The sequence below is a fragment of the Eurosta solidaginis genome, chromosome 1 (assembly GCF_040869045.1).
Source record: "Eurosta solidaginis isolate ZX-2024a chromosome 1, ASM4086904v1, whole genome shotgun sequence".
Classification (NCBI taxonomy): Eukaryota; Metazoa; Arthropoda; class Insecta; order Diptera; family Tephritidae; genus Eurosta; species Eurosta solidaginis.
In genome coordinates, this window is record NC_090319.1 from 103,090,174 (window position 1) to 103,106,355 (window position 16,182).

The following is a 16,182-nucleotide window of genomic DNA, read 5'->3' on the forward strand; positions in this document are numbered from 1 at the left end:
ATAATGGAATAGTTTGATTAACCCGTTACCCGTGCGAGTACATACATATGTATATATTTAAATTTGTGGGATTCTTAGGTCGAATTAGTATTAGTTCCTACAAATAAAAAGCCGCAATTTCCCTGGGGCCCGGAAGGTTTTTGGGGCCCGGCAAGGCAACGCAATATTGACAGTACTCGAACTAGGATTTCATAGATACATACATATTTGGTTGCTACAAAAAATTGTTTTAAAATTGAAAATCACTAAACTAAAATCATAAACATCCAATCAAATACTATGGGGCATATAGTGATAGTCGAAATAAAATGTGATTTTAAGTTAGATAAACGTTTTTGACACAATTTTATAAGCGCTATCTGTCAAAAATGCTTCAACTATTGATGGATGTGATTCGTTGCAACCATTTCAACTTCTGAACAAATTTCATGAATTGAAGATGGAAGTATTATTTCCTAACATCTGCATAGCCTTAAGAATATTTTGCACACTTCCAGTCAGTGTGGCTGAAGGGGAGCGTTCTTTTAGTATATTGTCTCGTGTGAAACATTCTTTACGTTCTACTGTGAGCCAACATCTCTTGACAGCCTTGGAACATTGGCGTTGGAGTCCAGCCTTGCTCGCAGTTGCTAGTTTTGAATCGCAGACCAAAAAGCATGGAAGGTTTTCCTTGGCTGATTCAAGCTCTTAAAATGTACATATTTAGAAAAAGTTAATGTAAGCAAATCAAACAATGAAATCTAACATTTCATTTATGTATGTAGGTGCTCCAGTAAATCTTATTTTATATGACATAAAACTGACAATGTGAATTGAAAAATTTATGTATGTTATGTTATTTATTTTACTGGATTGAGTTTATTTTTTAGGGGGGTGAACTTTCCCAGGGGCCTGGCTTGGCTCTCTGCGGCTCTGTCTATATCACCGCAACTATTTGAAGAAGCTATTCAAGCTATATCCGACTGCTGTTGGAATATCTTCCTATCTCGGCAGCCGTTTCGAAAACGCCCTGATTCAAAAGATGTTTAAAAAGCGCCCTATCTCAAGCTTTGTGTTTAAAATTGTCCTGTCTGAACATAAATTTCATTTAAACAAATTGCAAACAGGGCGTTCTGAAACTGAATCTTGAAAAAGGGCGTTTCTGAAAAATATTTTGAAAACGGCGTCTTCGATCGAGGGGCTGATATAAGATAAAATACCACATGAGTCGATATAAGAGAGAGTGGTAGTCAGATCCTGATCGGCATACGTAAATAGCTAAGCTGTACTTTCCATTCTGACAAGTATATATACTTGCGTATAAAGTCAGTTCTGGGAGTTGACACGTGTTCAAAGCCAAGAAAACATCCGTAGTGCAGTTAAAAGACCCCAGCGCGTTCTGCAATATAAAATAAATAAATAAATGTAAGACGCGATAACCTCCGAAGAGATTTTAGGCCGAGCTCCTCTTCCAATTTGCGTCGTGCTCCTTTTTAATTTTTCGTACAAATTGGCGGAACGGCATTTGCAAGGCAGATGAGTTTTCACTGAGAGTTTTTAATGGCAGAAATACATTCGGAGTGCTTGCCAAACACTGCCGAGGAGGACCCCGCTTAGAAAAATTTTCTCTAATTGAAAAAACATATTTCTAAAATTTTGATGTGCATTGCCCGGGGCTTGAACCCAGGATCTTCGGTGTGTATGGCTGTGCTCGCTAACATTACACCATGGCTGCCGCGTACGCATTCTGAAATATAATGAAGCTTTTTTACTTGCGCTAAATCTCTTAAGCGTCCATGCGCAGTAAGTACCGAACGACATTTCTCTACCTGCTATCACTAATCTACAACAGTAGCCATCTCTAATATCTCGCAGCCAGTTTAATCTAAGCAAATAGCATCTCCCCATCAGTTAACGAATCAACTTTTTATTCATTTTTAACGAGTTGTAGATAAACTTTATTATCATTCATCAATATTTGTTTAGAGTTCACACCAAAAAACATTTGGCTGAGTAAGACAGCACCGCAGTTGCACTCTTCATGTTATCACGGCGACGTCGATCATACGACCATCGGACGTTTGCGCGCTACAGCTTCCGTGAGCCTAGATAAGGGACCACGTCGCTGAAGGTCGCTATCTTTGCGCAACTGATTGTAACGGGTTTTGGTCGTAGTCGAAGGCGGGAAATCGCGCAAGAAGGCAAAAATAAATCGGCCGTTTCATATCCTTCTATATCGGATCTCAAATAATAGAATTCAACTATTTTGTGTATGTGTACTGAAAGAAAAAATTATCTCACTGCAATAACTGAATCTAATTTAAATATTTGTTACTTTATATAGTTCAAGCTCGAAGTGGCTCACCGAAATGACTAAACTTAAAAATTTAACAATGGACGGTATGTATAAAGGTTAGAAACATATCGAAGGCTTAGTGAAAGAAAAAGCTATCTCAGAAAACGGTTCTAAAACTAGCTCAGAATTTAATTGAAGAACCATGTTTTCTGAATCTATCCCATAAATGGCCAATCTCTGCTCTGTATTGAGTTTACGTAGAGATAAAATACTTTTTAACATAATTTTAAAATAAGATGCCATAAACTTTCTGAAAAAGAGTGTTTTAGATACCGATACCAAATACGGTATAAAACGTTCTTCCACTTACTCCTTAAAATATAGAAATTTTTTTAAAACACGTGAAAACCGCCATTATTATCAGCGTAACAGATAGCTTTTCGAAGCATGGAAGTTCATTTTATGAGCAAATAGGCTGTGTCCTGATTGAAGAAACCAAATTAAATAGGATCTGATCAATGGCTCACATACTACCAGTGGCACGACGCCCAACTCCCGCCATTATAACTTGTGGTAGTCAAGATAAAGTGCTTGAAGTGATCCTTGGGAAGTTTGCCGTCTAGAAATTGCTCACGTATTAACCACTTTAAGTGAAAGCAAACTTATCACTACGTACATCGCAGCGGGCACTATAAATTTGGTGGATGATAATGGTGACCAAATAAGGAGTGCTAAAGTTAAGGGGGGGTACTATTCTCATCACTGCTAGATAGCCAGGGAGATGACGAACCCGAAACCCCAATCCATCACGACTGAATTTATACCCTTCTACCCGACTATGATGCAATATCCCAGTTAAAAAACGAGTAATAGATGGAGGCTAGGGGTGGGTAAAGAAATAAAAAAGAAAAGAAAAATATGGCTGGAAGAGCAATTGCCTCCAAAATGAAATTTAAGTGTGCTTTGCCCAATCCACAGTAAAGGTGATCCCACAAACAGCAGTGATAGCAAGTGTACGAAGTACAGGTTCAGCCAGTTTAACCTAATCACAAACAGTGCCAATTGAACGATCTATCGAATTTTAAGGTCAACGAACACTTTGGGACCTTAACAGGCCAGGTAAATCTAATATCTACCAGATTTTGACGATAGACACCTGATAGGGGAATCCATATTGAGTAGGCAAGTGAAAAGTAAAGTCCTCTCTACCAGTCATGATGTATGGTATTGGGATGCTGTCGAGAGTGGTATAGAGAAATGTTATCTAAATGATGTCTGATGCTAACGGTGAACACACACCACACATAAGTTGAATGATGAGCTGTATGTGCTTTATTTAGATATGAACATACTTCAGTGAATAAAAGGTCAAAAGCGTCGCTGTGTAGGTCATGAATTGCGAAATTAGTAGTGCTCAGAAAGTATACTTATTGGCATGCCTTCTTTGAAGCAGAAGAAGGTGTAGTGCTCCACTGAGTTGGGATAGAGAGTTGGAGGAAGACTTGATCTATATCGATGATCCGAACAGGCGTTATTCATTAGATGATGGTTAAGCGCCAATTTGAGAATGAATGAATCACTGTATGATAATACAAGGTGGCGGTGGCTCGTCAGAAATTCTGTTTCCATAAATTTTGTTTTACCGAGGTAGGCACCCCTGTGGTAAAAGGCGACTTAGATGCCGGATATCCAATCTGAGATAAGACGGAGCTGCTGAAAGGTAGTAAGTTGTGCAACGTGTAACTCTGGCGGGATCCACCATGATCGATTAAAGCGATGTTGAATAAAAATAGTAATGGTTTTCTAGAATATTTTGACCCTCTTGCTTGCACCTATGGTCTAATTTATGCAAACTCTCTAGAAAAAAGCCAAAAAAGCATTTCGTAAGACTGCTTAAAATTATTCGTCTACTTCCATCCGATATGAATTTAAACCATTTTTTTCTCTTATTCTATAATCACTGAGACAAAATAATGTAAATATAAAATGATTATAGCAAAGTAATTTTATCAAAAAAAGCCAGTAGCTGATATCGAGATTTTACTTTCCAAGTTCAAGTTATGGTGTAGCACAGTGTGATGAACTTAAGCAGAACACAGAATTACCTTAAAAACAAACTGATTAGAACTTCTAACTGTATGTAGTTACGACTTTATCTATATACATATAAATGCCTTAAAATTTAAGTGCGCATTCCTCTTCTAGTATTATTAAAAAAATCGTATCTTAATTTGTCACCCATCATATTTTTCTGTTAATTATCTTCAACACGTGGAAGCCCATATATATAGAAAAGCTAAAAAATGTAATTATAAATCATAGAAATATTAGCCCAAGAATAATAGTGCTTCGACTTGAATTAGTTTCATGCGTTAAACTTGACAGAATGTAAATATGTATGTATATTGTATATATTTGGAATGATTTGCAGACTTTGCACCAAAAAAATTTACTAATAAGACTTTGTGTGCTGTTTTTAAAGAACTATTTTTTTCAACGACGCCATTAATTAGTTTTTGTTGTAGAAAATTTTTCAAAAAAATTATGTAAAATTTATGATTAACTGCATAGTTAACTTGCTCAACCATTTCCTCCCTATATTTCCCACAGGCGTAACGGCATAAGCTAATCGAAATAGATATAGACTTCTGTATATTTTCTATTTTTTTCAAAATGATTTGGGCAAAAGAATAAATTCATTTAGCCATGTCCGTCCGTCCGTCTGTCCGTAAACACGATAACTTGAGTAAATTTTGAAGTATCTTAATGAAATTTGGGATGTAAGTTCCTGAGAACTCAACAGATTGCTATTTAAAATGAACGAAATCGGACTATAACCACGCCCACATTTTCGATATCGAAAATTTCGAAATACCGAAAAAGTCCGATAATTCATTACCAAAGACGGATAAAGCGATGAAACATAGTAGTTGGGTTGACCTTATGACGCAGAGTAGAAAATTAGTAAAATTTTGGACAATGGGCGTGGCACCGCCCACCTTTAAAAGAAGGTAATTTAAATGTTTTGCAAGCTGTAATTTGGTTACACCCGAACTTAGCCTTCCTTACTTCTTTTGAATATTTTCTCTTCGAAAATGATTTAGACAATTTGTTTAGAAACACTTGCGAAGCATTCACTGTTTACTTATTTGTTATAAAATGTTTCGTCACTGGATTGAGAGGCTTTCTTTAAAACATTTTCCAATACCTTCCAATAATTTTATTGTAACTATTATGGTCTAAATTGTTGCCAATGCTACGGGCTCATTCCATTTCAAGACAACCGGTTCGCGCTGGACATGATTTTTGATTTCGATGAAATTTTAATGTTGTTTTTTGGTCAAAATAATGAAACTCGTGGTTTTTTTTGCCTCATAAAAAAAATTTTTTTTCTATTTATCGGCAATTGAATTCGATAAAATGCAAACAATATTTTATTTACCTATTTTTTCAACTGTCAATATCAAAAAACAGTTTAATCATTACAAAAAAACAGTTTAATCATTACATAACTCAGCTTTCACTGCTTTTATACTCTCTGTTGTCTCGTCCACCCATTTCTCCCAAGGTCTAGTAACTTCTCTACCATCCATATATGTACAGGTATATTTGTAGTTTGTATCCATATGCGTGTGTATATGTGAGTACTACTTCTGCTGATGATGACATGCGTTTGTGAGTATCTCTCTGCTGCCTTGCATGTATGTGAGTAAATGATGATTGATTTGATGTACACAATAGTGGCAGCTTACTTTATCGTTGTTTGTGCCTTTATTTACTTAGTATCAGATTAGTGATGTGAATGAATTAGTGATGCTAATATTCGTCACAATATTAAAAAATTCATATCTTGAAAACAACGAGTTTTGCTAATAGGCTTTAGCCAAGTTGAAATATAAACTGTTCACTCAATATAGAAAAAGTTTAAACAAAAAAAAAATAACCTTTCTTGAGATATTAATTTTTCCAAAAAAGTCATAAATTTAGTTAGTTTTTTTTTTTTAACTATGTATATGCGATTGTTTATAAAATTATATAAAAGTAAATGTAATAACGAACATTAAAAATCATGAGAATAATTAATTTAATTTTTGACAAATTTATTGACAGTTGAAAAAGTAGATTAATAAAATATCGATTGCATTTTAACGCAATTGAATGCCGATAAATCCGAAAAAAAAATTTATGAAGAAAAAGACAAACACGTGTTTCATTATTTTGACCAAAGAGCAACATATTAAAATTTCATCGAAATCAAAAATCATTTCCTGTGCGGGCCGGTTGTCTTGAAATGGAATGAGCCTACGGAAATTGGATTTAATTTGCGAAAAAACAACCATCACAAAACAATATCTAGCCGGTATCATTTTGCTCGTTGTTTTCGTAACATCTTACGACGTCGTAAAAAAAAACTATAGCAACATCAGTCCTCATTAGCACCTTTCGTTTAATACCTATATTGTGGAACTGTTAGGTCCACTTGAGCCTGCGTTTGGTCGATATCTGGTATTGAACTACTTGATTGAACTACTCAAGTTTATCTTATTATTAAACTAGAGAGAAAATAGCTTTTCGAGCTATAATGAATTAGCTTTTGGCTTCGGTTCACAGTGGTTCAATATTAAAGTTTAGGGTTTAAATTCAAAAATAAATACACATTTTGTTTAACATTTAAAATTTATTCTTATTCCTTTTATTTTCGTTTTGGGTTAGCTCTACAAGCATTTTGAACTAATTTATATTTACAAAAATTTATTAGAATAAATTAGATGACGAATTACCTTCAAAATTCGCCCGTTTCGTTCATTTTGCGCTAAAAAGAGTATGCAAACAAACAAAAGCTGAAAAAATAATCCCAATTATTCTAATTTAAGGGGCATTGGTGGTCGCCGTGATGTGATGATAGCGTGCTCCGCCTACCACGCCAATGATCGTGGTTTTACGCCCTGGAAAAGCAAAATCAAAATTATAGAAACAAGTTTTTTCAATTAGAAAAAAAATATTTTCTGAGCGGAGTTGCCCTCGGCAGTAATTTGGCAAGCACTCCGAGGGTATTTCTGCCATGAAAAGCTCTCAGTGCCGCTAGGAAAAATTAAAAAAGGAGCACGACGCAAATTGGAGGAGAAGCTTGACCTAAAATCTCTTCGGATGTTATCGCGCCTTACATTTATTTATTTATTTATTATTATGAAGTTTTTGGTTTTATATATTGGTGAGTGCGAATGTTAGTGTCTGCGACGCAAAGTGTCACGGCGTCATACATAATCTGGTCCTTAAGCTCAAAAGCTTGCACACTTAATGAGTTAACCGGGGATTGCCCGTATCGCTTTAAATGTATGAAAACATTTATTTCAAGCAATTTTTAATTTTATATATTATATTATACCATTTCAACTATCGTAGGAGTGCGGGTTCGACTCCCACTCCCGGGAGAAAAGGTTTTGAAGAGATTTACGAGGTATAATCGAAACAGCTGTCGCCTTGTCCGTCCTGATGTCACGTTGTTTAAATTTTTCCCAAATTATTAAATAAAAGCTTGCATTTGAAAAAAAAAAAAAAATTAATTCAATCGGATAGCAAGTGAAGATTGTAGAGCGTTTTAAACTTATATTACATTTACACAGCCCTGAAATGCGTACTTCCAAATGAGTCGTTTGAAAGTGAAGACTCCACTGGGAGAACACCAATCCATAGAAAATGCACTGACATAATTAATTAAATAATATTACGAAACAAAAAAGAAACAATATCACAAATACAAAGCAATTTCTGGTGGAATTGTATGTTCGGATTTAAAAAAGGGATTTTTTGTAGATTGGGGAACGTGTAAATGTTTAGACCACGTATACCCGGTGTTTCAGTGCGAGTTTGCACTGCGGCTAAAGCTGAGTCGAATTTAACCTTGCCACTTAGTTCGATAAAAATATAATCTGCATATCTCAGTTTAAGCGTCGGAAGAACCGTAAACGCTAGTATCGATGGAGTAGCGGGAATAAAAACGGTTAAATTTTGTAAAGATATCCTGAGTGAAAACAGCGCGATAAAAAGTCTTTGCTTGGTTTTCATCAGATCAAAATGATGAACATCAAATAGTGACTAAGCTGATCTGCTAGTCAATTGGGATCAAAAGCGTTTTCAATGTGACATAGACTTTATCTGCTGACTCGAAGTCGAAAAAGCAGTACGTGGTCAAAAGCCACGATAAAATTTTGTGTTCTTTTATTTACCAACCCTTTTCATTTTCCCCGTTGTTTCCAAGCTGTGGCATGATTTATTGATGGGACGCCTGTTGACAAAATATTACTGGTCAATTTAATTGCCCCTTTTAGTCAAATCGGACGGCAAATACCGTTTGCAAGTTAGCAGTGGAAGATATTCAAATACACTACAAAAATATGTATCTCATTTAACGCTAGATTATAAGATAATTTTATTTTCTTTCTGCCAAATTCGAAATATTTTTAATTATAAACTAAAGCTTTCTGTTGAACTTCCGCTTAAATTAATTCAAATTATGCAAGTCACTTTCGTGATAAAGAAAAGAAAAAAAACCTTAAAAGTTTTGAGTACGACTAGAGCGATAATGAATGAATAAAAATTTCACAGAGAAAAATATGATAAAAACATCGAAAGTAAACAATGATTAATTGGAGGTCGATTAAGCCAACCGTGCGCGTTTTAGCTGGTTTTTATGACACGAGTTGTCAATGCTTTATAACGTGCTAATAATTGCAGAACAAAATCAGAAAAAATACAGGGTGAAGCAAAGACGAATTATTAACTTCGCGGACTTTGGGATTTCATATATGTATATGTGTATTCATTTGTTCCGATAAGGACATATAGAACCACCGCTTATAAACACAATTTGCTTGTATAATTTTTTTCCGAAAAATTTAATTTTTCATTCGCCCTTCTCTCAAATATATTTCCCGGTTCCTTAAATACAAACCTAACGTTGGGAAAGATGTATACTGCAACATACCCTCATTTGCTTCCCCTCTTCAAATCTGATGTGTCTTCTGGTAAATCATACAAAAAAATTGAGCACGTGTAATAGCATCTAGTGTTCCTTATATTATATAACATTTCGTAACACCAAGTATCAGCATCGTTGTTGCCCGTCATTACTTTTTTACACAGGTACTTAAATGTTATGAGTGTTAAAAAATCCCCCAACTCAGCAAACAATACATGTGAATATTACACTGTACAACAGTTTGAGAATAATTGTCTAAGACGGATTCTTTCAACGTAGACCGATGTAGTAAATGTTTTGCATTCTTTCCTCGAATTTCTTTGTTGGCAGTTTTAATATTATGAAAAACTCACTCTGAAAAAAAAAAAATAAAATAAGGAAAACATTTCCTAAACAAATTTTCCTTTAAATTGAAGAAAACTTCAATTTAATTTGTAAGGATTTCTAATTTTTGTATACGACTTTCATTTATTTGAGGGAGGATCATTTTTATTTGCTTCCATTGTGGATAAGCCCAGTGGGAAATCTTCAGCATTGCCGTCAAAATAACAAAAAGAACCGATCATCTGCTTTTAAAGTGACTGTTGTGATTTCGTCCTGTATCTCTTTCTATCGCCCGATGAAGACAGCGGACCACATGCGTCGCCATATTGATCATCCTGTCAAAATGCTGCCCAAACGCTAAAGCGTAGCCGTTTTCAACAACCTGTTAGAGGCCAACCTAATAAAAACGCACTGCGGCAGTTTTCTGTCAAAAATGTCACATGCACATATAAATTGTATGAGAGCAACCGAAATTGAATTTACTGCGTAAAAAGCTAATTCGATTTCCAATTTTTGATCTGCGTGACATTTCGGTTTGAAGTTTGCATACATGTTTTACATTTGCCGTCTTTCAGTGAGTTTTACAGCTCCGGCTCACGCTCACTTCTCACGGGAATGCTCTGGATCATTGAGAGACTTGAAATGCAGATGTCGTGAAATTTTCGCAGATGTGAAATGTGATAGGCAGATGTCGCTGCTGTTTTTCATTTAACTGTTACGGCGAAAGGCTAAGCAGCGACATCTATTTTTGAAAAAGTAGGTTTATTAAAGGCCGCGTGGCCAACATAAAAAGAAGTAATTAACAAATTATCTGGCTCACAAATTGAACTAGAGTTCTATCTGGATTTATCTGGCTCAAATCGTTGTTGTTGCATTTACATGCAAAATTATTTATCAGAAGAAGGTGTAGTGCTCCACTGAGTTGGGATAGAGAGTTGGAGGAAGACTTGATCTATATCGATGATCCGAACAGGCGTTATTCATTAGATGATGGTTAAGCGCCAATTTGAGAATGAATGAATCACTGTATGATAATACAAGGTGGCGGTGGCTCGTCAGAAATTCTGTTTCCATAAATTTTGTTTTACCGAGGTAGGCACCCCTGTGGTAAAAGGCGACTTAGATGCCGGATATCCAATCTGAGATAAGACGGAGCTGCTGAAAGGTAGTAAGTTGTGCAACGTGTAACTCTGGCGGGATCCACCATGATCGATTAAAGCGATGTTGAATAAAAATAGTAATGGTTTTCTAGAATATTTTGACCCTCTTGCTTGCACCTATGGTCTAATTTATGCAAACTCTCTAGAAAAAAGCCAAAAAAGCATTTCGTAAGACTGCTTAAAATTATTCGTCTACTTCCATCCGATATGAATTTAAACCATTTTTTTCTCTTATTCTATAATCACTGAGACAAAATAATGTAAATATAAAATGATTATAGCAAAGTAATTTTATCAAAAAAAGCCAGTAGCTGATATCGAGATTTTACTTTCCAAGTTCAAGTTATGGTGTAGCACAGTGTGATGAACTTAAGCAGAACACAGAATTACCTTAAAAACAAACTGATTAGAACTTCTAACTGTATGTAGTTACGACTTTATCTATATACATATAAATGCCTTAAAATTTAAGTGCGCATTCCTCTTCTAGTATTATTAAAAAAATCGTATCTTAATTTGTCACCCATCATATTTTTCTGTTAATTATCTTCAACACGTGGAAGCCCATATATATAGAAAAGCTAAAAAATGTAATTATAAATCATAGAAATATTAGCCCAAGAATAATAGTGCTTCGACTTGAATTAGTTTCATGCGTTAAACTTGACAGAATGTAAATATGTATGTATATTGTATATATTTGGAATGATTTGCAGACTTTGCACCAAAAAAATTTACTAATAAGACTTTGTGTGCTGTTTTTAAAGAACTATTTTTTTCAACGACGCCATTAATTAGTTTTTGTTGTAGAAAATTTTTCAAAAAAATTATGTAAAATTTATGATTAACTGCATAGTTAACTTGCTCAACCATTTCCTCCCTATATTTCCCACAGGCGTAACGGCATAAGCTAATCGAAATAGATATAGACTTCTGTATATTTTCTATTTTTTTCAAAATGATTTGGGCAAAAGAATAAATTCATTTAGCCATGTCCGTCCGTCCGTCTGTCCGTAAACACGATAACTTGAGTAAATTTTGAAGTATCTTAATGAAATTTGGGATGTAAGTTCCTGAGAACTCAACAGATTGCTATTTAAAATGAACGAAATCGGACTATAACCACGCCCACATTTTCGATATCGAAAATTTCGAAATACCGAAAAAGTCCGATAATTCATTACCAAAGACGGATAAAGCGATGAAACATAGTAGTTGGGTTGACCTTATGACGCAGAGTAGAAAATTAGTAAAATTTTGGACAATGGGCGTGGCACCGCCCACCTTTAAAAGAAGGTAATTTAAATGTTTTGCAAGCTGTAATTTGGTTACACCCGAACTTAGCCTTCCTTACTTCTTTTGAATATTTTCTCTTCGAAAATGATTTAGACAATTTGTTTAGAAACACTTGCGAAGCATTCACTGTTTACTTATTTGTTATAAAATGTTTCGTCACTGGATTGAGAGGCTTTCTTTAAAACATTTTCCAATACCTTCCAATAATTTTATTGTAACTATTATGGTCTAAATTGTTGCCAATGCTACGGGCTCATTCCATTTCAAGACAACCGGTTCGCGCTGGACATGATTTTTGATTTCGATGAAATTTTAATGTTGTTTTTTGGTCAAAATAATGAAACTCGTGGTTTTTTTTGCCTCATAAAAAAATTTTTTTTTCTATTTATCGGCAATTGAATTCGATAAAATGCAAACAATATTTTATTTACCTATTTTTTCAACTGTCAATATCAAAAAACAGTTTAATCATTACAAAAAAACAGTTTAATCATTACTTAACTCAGCTTTCACTGCTTTTATACTCTCTGTTGTCTCGTCCACCCATTTCTCCCAAGGTCTAGTAACTTCTCTACCATCCATATATGTACAGGTATATTTGTAGTTTGTATCCATATGCGTGTGTATATGTGAGTACTACTTCTGCTGATGATGACATGCGTTTGTGAGTATCTCTCTGCTGCCTTGCATGTATGTGAGTAAATGATGATTGATTTGATGTACACAATAGTGGCAGCTTACTTTATCGTTGTTTGTGCCTTTATTTACTTAGTATCAGATTAGTGATGTGAATGAATTAGTGATGCTAATATTCGTCACAATATTAAAAAATTCATATCTCGAAAACAACGAGTTTTGCTAATAGGCTTTAGCCAAGTTGAAATATAAACTGTTCACTCAATATAGAAAAAGTTTAAACAAAAAAAAAATAACCTTTCTTGAGATATTAATTTTTCCAAAAAAGTCATAAATTTAGTTAGTTTTTTTTTTTTAACTATGTATATGCGATTGTTTATAAAATTATATAAAAGTAAATGTAATAACGAACATTAAAAATCATGAGAATAATTAATTTAATTTTTGACAAATTTATTGACAGTTGAAAAAGTAGATTAATAAAATATCGATTGCATTTTAACGCAATTGAATGCCGATAAATCCGAAAAAAAAATTTATGAAGAAAAAAACAAACACGTGTTTCATTATTTTGACCAAAGAGCAACATATTAAAATTTCATCGAAATCAAAAATCATTTCCTGTGCGGGCCGGTTGTCTTGAAATGGAATGAGCCTACGGAAATTGGATTTAATTTGCGAAAAAACAACCATCACAAAACAATATCTAGCCGGTATCATTTTGCTCGTTGTTTTCGTAACATCTTACGACGTCGTAAAAAAAAACTATAGCAACATCAGTCCTCATTAGCACCTTTCGTTTAATACCTATATTGTGGAACTGTTAGGTCCACTTGAGCCTGCGTTTGGTCGATATCTGTTATTGAACTACTTGATTGAACTACTCAAGTTTATCTTATTATTAAACTAGAGAGAAAATAGCTTTTCGAGCTATAATGAATTAGCTTTTGGCTTCGGTTCACAGTGGTTCAATATTAAAGTTTAGGGTTTAAATTCAAAAATAAATACACATTTTGTTTAACATTTAAAATTTATTCTTATTCCTTTTATTTTCGTTTTGGGTTAGCTCTACAAGCATTTTGAACTAATTTATATTTACAAAAATTTATTAGAATAAATTAGATGACGAATTACCTTCAAAATTCGCCCGTTTCGTTCATTTTGCGCTAAAAAGAGTATGCAAACAAACAAAAGCTGAAAAAATAATCCCAATTATTCTAATTTAAGGGGCATTGGTGGTCGCTGTGATGTGATGATAGCGTGCTCCGCCTACCACGCCAATGACCGTGGTTTTACGCCCTGGAAAAGCAAAATCAAAATTATAGAAACAAGTTTTTTCAATTAGAAAAAAAATATTTTCTGAGCGGAGTTGCCCTCGGCAGTAATTTGGCAAGCACTCCGAGGGTATTTCTGCCATGAAAAGCTCTCAGTGCCGCTAGGAAAAATTAAAAAAGGAGCACGACGCAAATTGGAGGAGAAGCTTGACCTAAAATCTCTTCGGATGTTATCGCGCCTTACATTTATTTATTTATTTATTATTATGAAGTTTTTGGTTTTATATATTGGTGAGTGCGAATTTTAGTGTCTGCGACGCAAAGTGTCACGGCGTCATACATAATCTGGTCCTTAAGCTCAAAAGCTTGCACACTTAATGAGTTAACCGGGGATTGCCCGTATCGCTTTAAATGTATGAAAACATTTATTTCAAGCAATTTTTAATTTTATATATTATATTATACCATTTCAACTATCGTAGGAGTGCGGGTTCGACTCCCACTCCCGGGAGAAAAGGTTTTGAAGAGATTTACGAGGTATAATCGAAACAGCTGTCGCCTTGTCCGTCCTGATGTCACGTTGTTTAAATTTTTCCCAAATTATTAAATAAAAGCTTGCATTTGAAAAAAAAAAAAAAATTAATTCAATCGGATAGCAAGTGAAGATTGTAGAGCGTTTTAAACTTATATTACATTTACACAGCCCTGAAATGCGTACTTCCAAATGAGTCGTTTGAAAGTGAAGACTCCACTGGGAGAACACCAATCCATAGAAAATGCACTGACATAATTAATTAAATAATATTACGAAACAAAAAAGAAACAATATCACAAATACAAAGCAATTTCTGGTGGAATTGTATGTTCGGATTTAAAAAAGGGATTTTTTGTAGATTGGGGAACGTGTAAATGTTTAGACCACGTATACCCGGTGTTTCAGTGCGAGTTTGCACTGCGGCTAAAGCTGAGTCGAATTTAACCTTGCCACTTTGTTCGATAAAAAAATAATCTGCATATCTCAGTTTAAGCGTCGGAAGAACCGTAAACGCTAGTATCGATGGAGTAGCGGGAATAAAAACGGTTAAATTTTGTAAAGATATCCTGAGTGAAAACAGCGCGATAAAAAGTCTTTGCTTGGTTTTCATCAGATCAAAATGATGAACATCAAATAGTGACTAAGCTGATCTGCTAGTCAATTGGGATCAAAAGCGTTTTCAATGTGACATAGACTTTATCTGCTGACTCGAAGTCGAAAAAGCAGTACGTGGTCAAAAGCCACGATAAAATTTTGTGTTCTTTTATTTACCAACCCTTTTCATTTTCCCCGTTGTTTCCAAGCTGTGCATGATTTATTGATGGGACGCCTGTTGACAAAATATTACTGGTCAATTTAATTGCCCCTTTTAGTCAAATCGGACGGCAAATACCGTTTGCAAGTTAGCAGTGGAAGATATTCAAATACACTACAAAAATATGTATCTCATTTAACGCTAGATTATAAGATAATTTTATTTTCTTTCTGCCAAATTCGAAATATTTTTAATTATAAACTAAAGCTTTCTGTTGAACTTCCGCTTAAATTAATTCAAATTATGCAAGTCACTTTCGTGATAAAGAAAAGAAAAAAAACCTTAAAAGTTTTGAGTACGACTAGAGCGATAATGAATGAATAAAAATTTCACAGAGAAAAATATGATAAAAACATCGAAAGTAAACAATGATTAATTGGAGGTCGATTAAGCCAACCGTGCGCGTTTTAGCTGGTTTTTATGACACGAGTTGTCAATGCTTTATAACGTGCTAATAATTGCAGAACAAAATCAGAAAAAATACAGGGTGAAGCAAAGACGAATTATTAACTTCGCGGACTTTGGGATTTCATATATGTATATGTGTATTCATTTGTTCCGATAAGGACATATAGAACCACCGCTTATAAACACAATTTGCTTGTATAATTTTTTTCCGAAAAATTTAATTTTTCATTCGCCCTTCTCTCAAATATATTTCCCGGTTCCTTAAATACAAACCTAACGTTGGGAAAGATGTATACTGCAACATACCCTCATTTGCTTCCCCTCTTCAAATCTGATGTGTCTTCTGGTAAATCATACAAAAAAATTGAGCACGTGTAATAGCATCTAGTGTTCCTTATATTATATAACATTTCGTAACACCAAGTATCAGCATCGTTGTTGCCCGTCATTACTTTTTTACACAGGTACTTAAATGTTATGA

General features: G+C 34.4%; 1 protein-coding gene across 2 annotated transcripts in view; it reads left to right on the forward strand.

Annotated features, from left to right (window-relative positions):
* The first annotated feature begins 2,012 nt into the window (after positions 1-2,012).
* Positions 2,013-16,182, forward strand: part of LOC137236621 (sodium-independent sulfate anion transporter) — a 43,934-nt gene continuing 29,764 nt past the window's right edge. The window contains exons 1-2 of one of the 2 annotated variants that reach the window (XM_067759443.1): positions 2,013-2,249; positions 2,324-2,391. In XM_067759443.1, the coding sequence (XP_067615544.1) occupies positions 2,349-2,391 (43 nt within the window). In that variant the 5' untranslated portion in view covers positions 2,013-2,249; positions 2,324-2,348. The remainder of the gene's footprint in view (positions 2,250-2,323; positions 2,392-16,182) is intronic. The other variant, XM_067759444.1, reaches the window with a different exon arrangement.